Source organism: Melanerpes formicivorus, unplaced genomic scaffold (genome assembly GCF_026170545.1).
Source record: "Melanerpes formicivorus ecotype bairdi unplaced genomic scaffold, bMelFor1.0.p_v2 SCAF_4, whole genome shotgun sequence".
Classification (NCBI taxonomy): Eukaryota; Metazoa; Chordata; class Aves; order Piciformes; family Picidae; genus Melanerpes; species Melanerpes formicivorus.
This window is the reverse complement of record NW_027142356.1, coordinates 12,187,970-12,203,291: the sequence shown is the minus strand read 5'-3', so window position 1 is coordinate 12,203,291 and position 15,322 is coordinate 12,187,970. Positions and strand designations below refer to the sequence as shown.

At 40.2% G+C, this 15,322-nt stretch overlaps 1 protein-coding gene across 13 annotated transcripts in view; it reads left to right on the top strand.

Annotated features, from left to right (window-relative positions):
• STOX2 (storkhead box 2) overlaps positions 1-14,525 on the top strand; it is a 150,369-nt gene extending 135,844 nt beyond the window's left edge. For all 13 annotated transcript variants that reach the window (XM_068136986.1, XM_068136992.1, XM_068136997.1 and 10 more), the window contains 2 exons: positions 2,043-4,308; positions 8,772-14,525. In XM_068136986.1, coding sequence (XP_067993087.1) covers positions 2,043-4,308; positions 8,772-8,967 — 2,462 coding nt within the window. In that variant the 3' untranslated portion in view covers positions 8,968-14,525. The remainder of the gene's footprint in view (positions 1-2,042; positions 4,309-8,771) is intronic.
• Positions 14,526-15,322: the final 797 nt, after the last annotated feature.

Genomic DNA, 15,322 nt, shown 5'->3' with positions numbered 1-15,322 from the left:
ATATGATTGGATGTAAGCAGTATGGTCATGTCCCTAAATTCAAACAACATTCAAAGCCAGATGTAAGAATATTTACTATGTTGTCTGCAACCCTGTAGCACAGAAGAGGGTGAGTTAAGGAATTAGTACAACTTCTCTACTTCTCATTGCTTATTTTATGATGAGGTGTTGGCCATAGTGTCAGAGCTCTTGTTGTCATCCTCATGTTTGCTAACAAAAGGAGGTCAGTGAATTGCAGGCTCCAGGCTTTGACGTGTGGGAGAGGAGTTGGTGACCAGACATTGTAGAATAGAATACAATTAACCAGGTTGGAAAAGACCTTTGAGATCATTGAGTCCAACCTATCATCCAACACTATCTAGTCAACTAAACCATGGCACCAAGCACCCCATCCAGTCTCTTCCTAAACACCTCCAGTGATGGTGGCTCCTCCACCTCCCTGGGCAGCCCATTCCACCTTTCCTACCTGTCATGGTTTGGTTCTCATCTTGGCATTACCATGGTGCATCTCCTGTGTAGCATTCCATGTGACTTTATTGCTACTGAAGATACTGTGTTTGTGGCAGGTACACCTGCCTGAGATTTTTTTTCCATGAAGCATTTTTGCAAAAGACACATACTTGAAATGTATTTACATGCATGATTCCACTGAATTTTTATCTTGAAGACAGTCAGTTTGGCTCAACAAGGCCCTTACCAACCTAATCTTAGTTGGCCTGGCTATGAGTAGGGGTCTTGACCAGATGATTTCATGAGGTCCAACCTAAGTTACTCTCTGATTTCTTTTATTTTTGTATTTTAATGAAGACCCAGAATAAATAATACATTTTTAGGTCAGAATAGACTATCAAAACTTCTGAAAAAAATTTCTGTCACTCTCGCAATGTAAACCAGGTCAGGGCCCAGCATTAAGTTAAAACAGAAGTGTGTTTTAGTTGAACAAAATGTATTGATTGAAGACAGCTATTTTACACTGAACATTTTGAAGGATTTTTTTTCTTATGCACCATAAACCAGTGTTTGTGTGGGTTTTTTTGTTTGGTTGGGGTTTTTTTTTTAACTAGTTGTAAACTACATTTCTTGTTTCCTTGGCTCCAGCTGGAACTTACTCCTATGCACAGCATATTAACATAGTATTTAATCTTACACAATATTGTTCTCTGCCACTGAACCCAGCAAGAGGACTGGTAGTGGGAAGGACAAGGCTTACAATGCCAAGTCTACCATGTGGCTGGTGTGGCATTGCTGCAGGGTTGTTATACTTGCCCCTCTATCAGTGTGTGATACATGATTAAGATAGTGTCCTTCATATTTCATAATGAAGACAGGGAACTCAGAGAAGCAGATTTTTAGGAGCTAGATCTGTAACTTCCAGCATAGTGTAAAAGTCTGTTTAGGTAAGAGGAACTGTGTCATTCAAGGTGTGTCTTTTTTTGGAGCAGCTGTGATGTAGTTGAAATGTTTTAATGGGGGAGCAGGTGAGTTCTATCAAGTTTGTAATAAAAAGGTAGTGTGGGGCAACGTTGTGGGGTTTTTCTGTGTAGTATTTTTCTGTGTAAAAATAATTTAAGCATCCAAAGTAACAAATAAACACTGTTTTATATGTGACCGGGCATTGTAATGGCGAGCTCTGGTGAATTGAAATAGAGTAGAGCTTGAGAATTGAAGAAGAGTAGAACTGAAACGTTTCCCCTGACACCCTTGGATTTCCAGTAATTTCATCTTTTAGCTTAATGTCACCTGCACAATGGAAATGACTAGAAGTTACCTCCTGTTTGGTTTTTCTTTTTTTTTTTTACCTTAACACTCCATTAATGGCCTTCTTTCTATTTAATTAATAATTGATAGGTCTGAAGTGTAGAAGCTAAGTGGAAAAACAAACAGACAAGAGAATGCCTAACAAAGTGCTTCACTGGAGTTGTTTGTTCAGCATATTCCAGCTTGCATATTGGTAAAACAGATTTTTGGTGGGGAGGGAGGAATCCAGAAAGTCCCTTGTGGTTTTTATGCACTCCATGATATGTGTTTGCTGTCATTTCTAGGAGTTCCAACACCCAGTCCAGAAATCCTTCGACATACCTTGAATATGCTTGTACGGGAGAGGAAAATATACCCAACTCCGGATGGCTATTTCATTGTAACCCCGCAGACTTACTTTATAACACCATCTCTCATAAGAACTAACAGCAAATGGTACCATTTGGATGAGAGGATACCTGACAGGTCTCAATGTACCTCTCCACAACAAGGAACTATAACTCCTTCCACCTCGGGATGCGTCAGGGACCGAACACTACCCAAAAACCACTGCGACTCCTGCCATTGTTGCAGAGAAGACATGCACAGCATGCATGCATCTACCCTACAGAGGAAATCAGCAAAAGACTGTAAAGACTCTTACTGTCCTCCTTCATTGTGTCAGGTCCCACCTACTGAGAAAAGTAAAAGTACTGTCAATTTTTCTTACAAAGCAGAGACACTCACAAAGCCTAAGGATGTAGAAAAGCAGTCTAAGAAATTTGGACTCAAATTATTCCGATTAAGTTTTAAGAAGGACAAGACAAAACAGTTGGCAAACTTCTCTGCCCAGTTTCCTCCAGAGGAGTGGCCACTAAGGGATGAGGACACCCCCACCACTATACCTAGAGAGGTAGAAATGGAGATTATCAGGCGCATTAACCCAGATTTGACTGTGGAAAATGTCATGAGGCACACTGCACTAATGAAGAAACTTGAAGAAGAAAAAGCTCAACGAAGCAAAGCAGGATCTTCAGCTCACCACAGTGGACGAAGTAAAAAGAGCAGGAATCACAGAAAATCTCATGGGAAATCGAGGTCACACAGCAAGACCCGGGTGTCCAAAGGAGACCCATCAGATGGCTCTCATTTGGACATACCTGCTGAAAGGGAGTATGAGTTCTATGATCCCTTGACTCGATCCCCACGGGAAGGCTGTTTTATAATAGAACACAAGGGAGATAATTTTATAATGCACAGCAATCCTAGCATGATTGAATCTCATTTTCCCATGACACCAGAGTGGGATGTATCTGGTGAGCTGGCCAAAAGAAGAACTGAAATGCCTTTCCCTGAACCTTCCAGGGGAAGCTCTCACTCCAAGGTCCATCGGAGCCACAGCCATACACAGGATAGAAGATCAAGGAATGAGCGGTCAAGTAAGGCTAAGGAAAGGTCTAGATCCATGGATAACTCCAAGGGACCTCTGGGCTCAGCTACTTTAGGCACACCTGAAGATATAGGTGAAGGCTGCAGCCCAGACGACCAAACAACTAGCCAAACCTTCATTGATGATAGTACCTTAAGGCCATCTCAGTCACTTAGTCATCAAAGGGCTCTGATTTCCTCTGCAAGCTACAAAGAGACTTGCATCCCTGAAATAGCTAGTGGCAGTGTAGAAACCCCTAGTTCTTGTAGCCTATTGGAACAAAGCAAGCCTACAGAGAATTTGCCACCATACAGTGAGCTCAACTCCTGCACTACAAAATCTGCAGTTGATGACTATTTTCAGTGCAACACATCCAGTGAGACTGTGCTTACTGCTCCTTCACCACTGGGTAAGAATAAAGAGGACCATGATACGCTGACAGGAACAGATGGGCTCAAAAAAATTACTCCTGCAGAAAGACAGTCTCAACATATTGCTAGGGATCCTGGGGTGCACAAAGACGAGTCCCCAAAGGGCCCAAGTAGTGGTACAGCAGTTGCTGGCCAAACTTCAGAGGTGATTGCAAATGGGCGGCTGGTTCAACACCATAGTGCTGAATCAAGCAGCCTTGATAAAAGGAAAGAAATATTTAGCAAGGATACACTCTTTAAACCTCTGCACAACACCCTTTCTGTGAATAGTTATCATAAGTCTAGCACACCCCTGCTAAAGCCTCATCAAAAGACCCCCTCTGACACATTGCCAGTCAGATGTGAGAAACTTGAACAAGCGATAGTAACCTCAGTCACACAAGTCACGCCTGTTTCACAGAGACAGCAAGAGACAGCTGGCAACCAGGAGGCCTCCTTCGACTACTACAACGTATCTGATGATGACGACTCGGAGGAAGGGAACAACAAAAATGCTGAGGAAGAAAAGAACAGGGATGATGTTGGTACAATGCAGTGGCTTCTAGAGAGAGAAAAGGAGAGGGATCTGCAGCGAAAGTTTGAGAAGAATCTTACTCTTCTCACCCCAAAGGAAACAGAAAATAGCAACAACCAGAGAGCCACCCACTCAGCCCGCCTGGACAGCATGGACAGCAGCAGCATTACTGTGGACAGCGGGTTCAACTCTCCACGGTAGGACTGTCACATTCATTGCAGCTTTACAGACTAGAAAGTTCCATTTATAGTTATATGTGTGTGGTACTAGTGACAGAATATAGGGCTATTTTAAGCCGTTGCACACATTTTCAGACAGTGTTTTCTACAACTGCAATCTGCTATTGAGGTGTGTGGCTTTCCTACCATACCAATGACCATTTGCAGCATTGACTCTGTATTAGTTCATCTTCTGTTTGCTGAAAACCTCCCTGTGTAATTTTTTCCCCCCCTGTATTAAACTTGTGTTTGCACTTAGAATAGAAGGGATGAGCTCCTGCATATTCTCCCCTTCCTTTTCCCTCTTAGATATAATCAACAGGACTAGTCAGAAGACTAGACATGACTAGGTGGCATAACCAAAAAAAATCAAAGCAACAAAGCAAAACTAAAGCATGGCTATTACTTTGGGTTTGGGCTATTTTGTTTGTTTTCTTCAAAAGATTTGGAAGTGTATCTATCACCATTGCAAACTGGTGGGACTGGAGCAGCTGCTCCCCCCATGAGACTGAAAGTGCTCAGCATATTTAAACTTCAGAGGTGACCCAGTGCTGCATCAGCGGGGGGGGGGGGGGCACTTTGTCTAAGATACTTGGGAAAAGATTCCAGATGTTTGCATGTGGTGGTGCTGGTAAGTCATTTCCATTGCAGGGAGCTCAGACATCATGGAAGTCTCAGGGTGCTAGGAGTCTTATAGGTCTAGGGAGGAGAGAGTTGCTGATATGTTCTATATCCTGGAGATTTCACAAGCTCATTTCCAGGTTAAGAATCCTTCACTTGAGCCTTCTTTATTCTCTGTCTGGCCTTCAACAGTCCTAAGTCCCTGCTGGAATGGAACTTCACTGGTTTTGTTTGCTAGGGATGGCAACCCATCAGAGTTCAGAGCAGTAACTCTAAGAGCACAGAAATTATTTACTGTAGTAGTTCTTTTACGGTGTCTAATTTCAGTTTAAATTACTTGTTGTCTATGTTTTAAAAACAAAACCTCGAAGTCTGGATATGTTTTAAGTGAAAGAAAATGAGGGGGCTGTTTTTATTCCTCAGAAATACATTTTTTAAAAAATCTATAGCAAAAGCTCTCAGACCTGGGGAGGATTTACTGCTTCTGCACAGGACTAAACTTCATTTTCAGTTAGTCATGTCACTGCAATAACTTCCTTCATATTTGATGGCTACTCCCACTTGATGTTAATGACAAGACAGTAATTACTGGGCCTGCTGAAGCATGCAGTGATCATCAGACTAGAGCAGACTTTTTAACATATGTATAATTTTTCTGAGTAAAATATTTGAAAAATAATTGGAGTAAATTGTACCACTTACACTGAGTCCAGCTCAAGAAAGAAACTTAAGGTCTTGAGTTTGTTCCTGTTCTTGATTGTTCTGCAGATGCTTGACATCTTTCTCGCATCCAGCTGTTGTATGAGGGTATTTGTATTGTTGGGGTTCTTAAATGTAACCTCTTCTTGCTGTATTTGCAGTCAGTTTTTGTGGGGGAGTATGCAGTGGTGTTTGCTTCTTGCTAAGCTTGCCCTACTCCAGAGTGCATTTCATTTCCAGGACAGGGTGTCAGTCAACCGAATAAAAATCTGCTTTTAGCCTACTGCTAGCCAAATGTATGCTGTATGCTGGCCAAATATCAGGCTTGTGTTTCTGGTTAATGCAAAGGCAGACATTTCCTTCCCTAATTATTTACACAAAAACTAAAGTTCTTGTGGATCTTAATCTCAGCTAGCAAGAGAACAGAATGTGGTGAGCATACTGAATTTAGTGCTGCTATACCACTTTGTTTAGATCAAAAGGGAAACAGATAAGCAGCTTTTAATAATGATTGTGTTCCACACATCTCTCTTTTTTTTCACTGTTTACTTATTAACAAATGTCATTGTTTTGTTTGTTTGGTTTTTTTTGGCAAGGTCACATAAAGTGAAATTTAAACCTAGGTTCTGTAGGGTTGTTTTGTAAGACCAGCATGTAGTCCAGCTATTTCAGGGGCTTTTTCATGAGCATTGCATGAAGATGATTAAATTGAATGATTTTGCTGAGTTTTGGTCACTCCTTGGTATAGGTCTATAGAAATAAATTGAGATGAGGGTGAATTCAGGCCTTTGGCTAGAATTGCCATGCTGTTATTTCCTTAGAAGAAAAAATACATTCCACAGCCCTTTATCCAGGAAATACAAAAGAAGCTATCCAGCATCCATCACCTAGATTCATCCAGATCTGACAGCATCCATTAGCAGATGCCTAGGGAAGAGTATTAAGAACAGGACATGCATGTGGTGATGTTCCCTAGCTAGCCTCCACTGATGGTGTAATTGTTGACTTCCAAGGTGTGGTCATATCTTTTCATTTAAACTGAAGTGTACAATGTTGCTTAGGAAATCAAAATTACCAGTTCCAAACTGTGGAAGAAGACTGTATTTTTAAAGCATGACAAATTGGAAAAAGAAGAGATGTGGGGGATGGAAAAAAGGATGTAGTTTACAGAGATTTGCAATGGTCATTTGACTTCAAAAGTCATTGTGTGAGCAGTTTATCACTACTGGGGAAAGAAGCTTTACAGTATTTTGTTCATTGCTTTTATGCAAGTTGTATATAGCAAATGCCAGCTGTCAATTTAATTCCTTAATTTTTTGAGCTTATATAATTCTGCTGCTCTTTCGTCACCTGAAGAAAGCTCATTTTGGCACTCTGCATGCCAAACTCTCACAACAATCTTTGTGTAAACGTGTTGTAATGGTTAGTTTGTAATAACCAGAATAGGAAATGTTTGAAGATCCAGAATTGGCCATCCCATAAAGAATGATAAAATACTAAATAGTCTTAACCAAATAAAGGAAGATTGCATCTGTTTTAATTAAAAGGCAGAGGAAGCAGAATCAAAAAATAAGTAAGAGAAATGCACCATACATCACTGCAGCTTGCAGAGATCTTTTACTCTGTGCATTTGGAACCACTGACAATAATGATAGCTGGCAGAACGTGATCAGTACCTTTCTGATCCATTTAAAAGACCTGTGGAAGTTTTCCCAAAAAGCATCAAAGGTTTTCCAGATTCAGTCAATTTAAGATGATTTAAATCTGCCCTACAACTGAACAAGGTGTTTCTTTCCTCCCTTGTGCCATGCACTGGCATGTCTGCTCTGCCACATCCAGAGTCCTACTCTTCCCCTGGTGTTAGCACTAACCTTTTTTTTCCTTTTGTTTTTCCCTTTTTTTTCTTTCTCTTTTTTTTTTTTGTTCCCCTTCTTAGGGCTAGTACTTAACTGAGAGTGGCCCTGTTCTGGCTGGCTGCAAGGCTCAGCATCAGGGAAACAGCAGGAACATGTGGCAGGGTCAGGTCCACAAAAGGCAGGCAAGAGCTGCCACTTTTCAGTAGCAGGTAAATTTAGGTGGACTTTAAACTGACTATGAAGCTCTGTCATTAGTATCTTTCTTTTTAGTGCTTACTCCACAAACCAATTCAGTCCTCTAAATGTACTCTGTGAACATCTCCATAGCAAATTATGATGTCATTTTGCAAAGTGAAATATAGAGAACTGGGGGCCACCTGGCTGTTTGAAAACCAAATGTCTCTACACGGGAGATCAAAAACTGAGAGCAGAAAGAGAAGAGACAGAGTAGTAGTGGTAAAACCAGCTTTAGCATACCTTGGTTGAGTTTTTAAAAGCTGAACAGACACAAATACAGGCTCTTCTGTGTTCATAATGTATCACTGAAAGGCTTAGTCTTTAAAAATGCGAAGTATCCTGTCACTCCCATGGCTAAACAGTATGTTGGAACTTACAGGAGCGTTGTCCATTTTAGGAATGAAATAGCAGCACTGGTTCTTGTTCAGAGCATAATCACAGACCAGGCAGTTAAGATTTCTCAGAATCTTGTAAGTTGCAGTTATCTTAGCTGCAAAGCAAAATTGAAGTGTTGTGTTTAGAAGCATTGTAGGTTTAATGTAAAGTAGCATTTTTAGTTACTATTTTGTGCACAAAGACATAGGTAGAAGAGGAGATGACAGAGGAAACTCTGTTACATGATTGCTCTCCCAGCTTTCCCTGGTCACTTATCTGATTTGATGAAGCTAGTTTGTGCAAAAATGCACCATTCAGGAAAGAAAATTAATATGTTCCACGTGCAAGATGGAAGCTATTTCCCCGAGTGAAAAATCCAGATGCTTGATATGGGTTCAGTTTACAGTCTGTGTGGCAGCTTCAGCTCTGCTTAGTGCTATACCTTTGTTACAATATGGTGACTGCTGAGTACCTCTGGAACCCATTTTGGAGGAACATATGTGTACCATCAAAATGAGATGGTTCATTGATGTGACATTCCATACAAACACAGGAAGCCTATTATAAAACACTCTATTCTCCTTTCCTTTCTGGGCAATGGATATATAGGCATGTCATATATGAGTGTGTATATATATTTCTTTTCCATTCTAGTACTCGCGAGAGCCTGGCATCCAACACTTCAAGTATTGTTGAAAGCAACAGACGTCAGAACCCTGCTCTGAGCCCTGCACATGGTGGCGCAGGCCCAACATTCACCTTCCGAGCCACTGCAGACCCACCAACAAGTGAAGCTGAGAAACTGCAGAAACCTGCTAACTGCCTGCAAGCTTCTGTCACTAGTGTCTGATAGTCATCCTGCCTCAGATCTTCTGTCTCATCCTGTATAGCAAAGTTTACGACACTGGGACTGATGTTTACATCTTTGGGGAAAAATTAAGAGAGCATCTCAACCACAGTTTTAGTGTTTACTTAAACTGTGCTGCTATGTAGACTAGGGGCAACAGAGATATCTTTATTTCAAGGTATTGCTTTTCACATTTGCGGCTCTGTAGCAACAGAAATAGCAGTAGGGATAATATGTACACTTTTTGCTTCACTTAATTGTAACTGAGCACATAGATAAAAGTCTAGACACTGTAAGTGTAATCTGCATTTTCAATGTCCATGCAGTTGCCAATTTCATTTAAACAAAAAATGCCACAGATATGTGATGCCCCTGGTCAGAGGCTAAACTCTGCTGCAGAGTTGATTGTTTCTTACTTCAAAAACTGAGCCACTGCTGAAAATAACCAGCCAGGAACCACGATGAGGAAAACAATGCCAAACATGACAAGTGATGACCTCAGCTCTATCTGTGAATTATTAATCCTAATCAGTTATTTTCACTGTGCGTTTTTGTGACACAAGTTTGCAAATACCTGTATCGGCAAGTAAAAAGGTGTGGGGCTTGTTTTGGTTTGGGTTTTTATTAAGTATGGAGGGTGGGAAGGGAGATGGCTTCTCCTTTTGTGTTTCAAAAGTATGAGAGACATTTACTTACTGAGACTTGCTACTTGACCTTCCATAGTCAAAAATGAGGAGGTGGGCCTTCAGTAGAGGGGGGAGTGGGGAGGGAAGGGAGAGTTATAACTGTCATGGAGCCACAATGTGGAGTGACACGAAATATAACAAATGTCTTCAGTTATAAAGTATTTTAAAAAGATAATCTAATTCTTGTGTCACTTCTGGTATTGCAACTTGCCATTAATATATGAATCAGGATAACTAATTTCTTAGAACAAAAATATTCTTTATGATATAAATGACAAGTATGGCCTGAAGAACTGATTTCTTTCTAGTGGAAGGACATAAATCTATTTTATGTAGCTTATTAAATAGAGTGCCTAAATTAGGCTATTAAAAATAGCATACATTGTAGTGATTATCAGAGAACAAAATTTAGAGAACTATAAACTTCTGGCCTTTTTATTCAGTGGATGTTCTTTGCAATTTAGCATTTTACAGACATGTCTAATTTCTAGAAATTAAATGTGTCCACATGGTTGGCAGTAGAAACCTGAATTCTGTAGGTATGGTATATCCTAATTGCTCTCCCCTAAACTGTTACTCTAAAGCAATTAGTACCATGCTAATTACTGCAGAGTAACTTCTAAGGATAGTTAAAGTCCAAGAGTAATTTTTAGGAATAAAGTCACATTCTGCTCTGTTACTCGTGCAACCTGGTAGTGCAACAAAATGACTTCAAATTTAACTTCTCTCTCTTTTTTATTTTTATTTTTTTTTTGATCAAATGGATGAATTGGTGGAAGAACAACAAACATAAGAAAATGTTCAACAGCCCAAACTTGCATAGGAAAAGGATGTTTATGTTGTCTAGCTTTTGTAGTACACAGGTCTGAAAACCAATTGTACATATTAAAACCCAGTATTTTCATCAGGTTCTGGTGACCTGTATTACTCTGTACACAAAGTCATTTGAACTTCACTCATGTTCTCTGTCGTCATCAGAAGTTTTTACTGAAGATTCAGCCTTATGTTACACAGTTGGATATAGTTTATGTACTTACCAACAGCTTTCTAGCTCTGGACACAATCAGTTTCCAGTTCTGTCAACAACAGCCAGTCGATGCACAGGTCTGGTTTCTTTGGTTTTGGTGTATGATTCCCGTTTCGTAGGAGCAATAAGACCTTTCAGTGCATATAAAGGAAATTATTGTGCTTTTGGTTGGTTATCAAAGTCACTTGGCCTTTAGCCTTCTGCCTTATCATACCTTCCAAGATGTACTCTAATTACCATATAATGCTTTGCATGACGCCTCTTATTATTCAGTATGTAACTCCAGCCGTACTTATTCCATGCGAACTCTAGAGTCAGAGTTTTTGTGGGGAAATGTCATATACTATGCAGTGGCCGACTGTGATGTTGTTTCTGAGATGAACTCTGACACCAGTAGTATGTATCACTTCAGTAAATAAAAGAGTCAAAACGATAAAAAAAATATTTACAGTGATGATCTGACAGTACTAACAGCAGTATTAAAATGTGAGTGGTGAACAGCGAGTTTCACCTTTGAGGAAAACACTTGTTTGTCATAAACTAGTCAGAATTTATGCAGGCAGCCGGTTGTACAGGAGACATAATTCTGATGAAATGCAGTAGTACCTACCTATAAACTGTGTCCTATGTTAGTTCCTAAAGTTCCCAGAGACCAGCAGGCAACATAAATGTCATATTAATGTTGACATGGCATTGTACCAATATTAATGTGACTCTTGGAATATGGAATGTAAACAGAAGTTTCAAGTAGAAACGTTCTAATCTTGAATTTTATTTTAATTTTTTTTTTCCTTTTAAAATCAACAATGGAATATAAAGAAAATCCATCTTGAGGTTCTGGTAACAAAACCACAAGAGTGGAGCCTGAGTGCTTTATGTCACCCTAATCCTTTGATGAAATCATAGCCTTGTATTACATGGTTGCTTGTCTTTCGTTCTTCTAATGTATGACTTTAAAGGTTTACAGAGTTAGATTAGGTTGAATCTGTGTTGTGTTCAACTGTAAAGGGTCAACACAAATCTGTCGGCATTTTGCACACTTAATATGTATTATTATAATACAACATGTTACTTTTATGGTAATTTTTTTTACACATATAACTACCTCCATGAATTTGATGAAATGCAGCAACGTGAAAAGTGTATTGTACAAAGCAAGGTTAAAAACTTTGAAGCATTAGGTCATGGCATTCTCTTTTGTGTCAATGCTTGCGTATGAAGTCATCGTGTTTCCATTGCCACAATTTCCTTTTACAATATTAAAAATCTGGCTTTCAGATGAGTCACTTAGACCTTGACAAGGCTGCATAATTAGGATAAAAGTGAAGGGGAGGCTCAAACCTTCCATCCTGTCCCCAGTTACTGCTAAAATTTCTGCCTGGTAGAACTTGAAAATGTATTTGTAATTTAGCAAATTAGGAACATCTGCCTTCTGTGAAATACAATTGACAATTGGGGGTTTAACAGAAGACACTCTGGGTATTTTCTTGGCAGCCTTCAAATATTTTGGGCCCTGTTCTGCCTCCATTTTGTCAACATATCGGGTCATGGTTTCTCTGAACTGGCAAGGGTGCTAAAACAGCTCTTCCTTTAATGACATGCACTCTGTTCTCTAGGTTGTGTGCATCTGAAACATTTGCTCCTATGGAAATTACCAACAGCCTTTAATTAACTTCAGTGGGAGCAGTATTAGGGTCCCTACTCGAGGTGTGTGCCTATTGTTCAAAGAACATGGGCAGGTTTCCAAGAAAAACAACACTGGCTTTTGAAAAGTAGCCAGCTGCAACAAGCCATCTTTCAAGAGGGAAGAAAGAAAGATTTTTCAAAAAAACCAAAGGAGGAAAGTGGCAGTTGAACCTAAGCAGATCACATTTATATACAAATCCAGATTTACAAACCCCTCTTTCAGCAAACCTAGTACCATTATCCTGATACAAACTCACCCGCACTCAGCGCTTGAGCCAATTTTGCCGTTTTTAACTATCCATCGTTAGCCATTTGACTTCTTGCACCATTGTAAAATGTCTGTTATATGCGAAACAACATTCACTCAACTTTAAAATGTATTGGAAAACAAATATTTTAATGAAAACTGTGGCCTAAGTGCTTGCCAGTAGTAGTCATTTTTAGGAGAGAGAACAAGCACACCAGTATTCAGAGGCCATCACAAATATGGATAATACTTTACACTTAAATCATGCCTTTTTGCCTGAGGCCCTCAAAGCAGTTGTACCAGCTAAGCCTCGGGAGCCTAGGAGGTAGGCAGAGTTTGCTGACCCTGCTTTATGCCCAGGCACCTTGGGAAAAGCAAAGGCTAAGAGTCTACGGACCGGATTATTAACCGGTTACTTTCTTAAAGTTACTGGAATAATTTTAGTACTTATCCAAAATGTTCCATATTTATACTCTGTGAAGTTACTCTTTTGGTGCATTCAGTAAGAGCGAAACTGCTTTGCAGTCCTGCAGAGACTCCTGGATTAGCAGTGCCAAAACCAACCAAGTCTCCAGTTATAAGAGTGCTGCGGGCAGTGGTTTTAGAAATGGTTACTTCAATTAAAAATTTGTTTTTCCAAAACATTTCACAGAGCTTTCCCCAACGCAGAGTGTTGTGCTGAGAAAGCAAGTAGCACTCCTAATCTATCTGGTGTCGCACCCACAGTTTACAATTCTCTTTGCTCTTTGGGAGAAAACTGTACAGTATTAGAGAGAAAAGTTCTATTTTTTACAAAATTCTTTTTAAAAAAGTATATATCTAAAAAATTCCCCCCAGCATACGTAAAGTGCATCGTTGCTGCATGAGAAACATGCAGTGGAGCCACCAAATGCCACATTGGTGCTAGAAGAAAATGGGACTGTCACGCTTCTTTTATCGTGGCGTTCTAAACCTTGGTTTCAGTTACGCAGATGCAAGTCTGGCGTAACTCCCCTGATCTCCCGTGGATCTGATGGAGATGGGAATGGGTCGTTAACTCCATTGAAGCTCAGTATCGAGCTGAGGGTTTCCGTGTTCCTCCCCCGCCCCTGCCCCAAGATGCTAAATGCAGAGAAGGAGCACAAGTCCATGCGCACACCTGGCTCTGGAGGGGCAGCCTGGGTTGAACCCCCAGTGAGCTGCAGAGCTGCCCATCCAGGGTGCTCCAACAGCCACCGTGTGTTTCCCACCTTGGAAGGGCGATTTTCCACGCAGTGCGCTGCCCTCGTGTTGTATAGTGGTTAGAGACACCCAAAGGATTCCCACCCAGAAGTATGAAAGGGCCCTTGGAGTAATTGGCACGGATGTTACTTTTATATGTGGAGGAGACTTAAGTTTAAAGGGATCGTAATCCTGCAGGTAATTTTCTGTGAGTGACTGAATGTGGCTGTTGCATTAGGTTTAAATGAGTTAATAAATGCAAGTGGGACTTACTGTATGTTAGAAGGGAGTTTTGCAGCCAAGACTGCCTTGTATAAATGTGTTTGCACTGAAAAAAAAAAATAAATAAAGTACTTGGTCTCTGGTTGCTGTAAAGGTCATCCAAGATGGATGTTCTGTTTATATTGTATAGTATTTCATATGAAATAATTGCAGTTCATGAAATGTCTTCCCTAACGTTACTGATTTATAACAGCACATTTGTAACATGGTTTTTATCGTGTCAGTGTACCATATTGTAAATGATGATTACTTGTCATGCTTAGTATAATAATTTAAAGGGAAAAAAGAAAAAAAAAGGACAGGGATTTTTGTAAGTCTATATTTGAAAGTCCCTCCATATGGTAATATTGTGTTCATGTTGTTTATGTAGTGTTGTGTGAAATATCCATTTTGGATTGTGTTACTTTTTAAGATATTAAATAACATTTGGTTATATGTTTTAAGTGGATTCTTTGCACCCATAGAGGGTGGGGTTTAGAGGAAATGCTTACATTTCCATTTTATGTGCTGTTTCCCTTGCCTAGGAAATCTTCCACAGCAAGCAAGAAATCTCAGAAAAATCTCCTAACAACTTGGTGTGTTCACATATGCTTTAAAAAAAGGGTAAAAAGGGTTCTGAGCCATTCATGTATGAGTACAAGGGATAACATTTACCAGTTATGAATCATCCCCTGTTTGGACTGAACGTGAAAGTGATGGGTGCAGGGGGAGTGAATGCCTGAATGCCCAGCTGAGATGCACCTGCAGTCCAGAAGATGGGAAGTCCATTAGGGTGTCCTGATGCCAAAAGCAGCATGTGTAAGGTTCTTCTTTTTCACTCCTCTCTGTCCTCATCAGACAAAAGAGGTCATGGTGCACACACCCAAGAGAAAGATCCCCAGCAGGGAGGGATATTTTCACATACTTCAAAAAAAAAATTCCATTTTTTTTCTACACCACGACAGCAGTGTAAACTGGAAAGCCCTGCGTGGGCAACACGAAGGTGCCATTTTCCTGCCTTCTGTCACCACCTGGAAGAAAGTTTTGAGGAGGTTCAGTCTTCAGAGAGCTTTGTCAGAGTTTTACCTAAGAACAGCTGTTTGCCAAGTTTGGCTATTACAACATAAAAAGCAAAGCAGCATCTGTTCAAAGTAGATGCTGTCAGAAGCAGCTTGGCTTGTCGCCTGCGACCATGCTATTTGCAGTCTTTGCTGGCTCATTCATCTCCCTTTGTAATCCATCTCCTTGAAA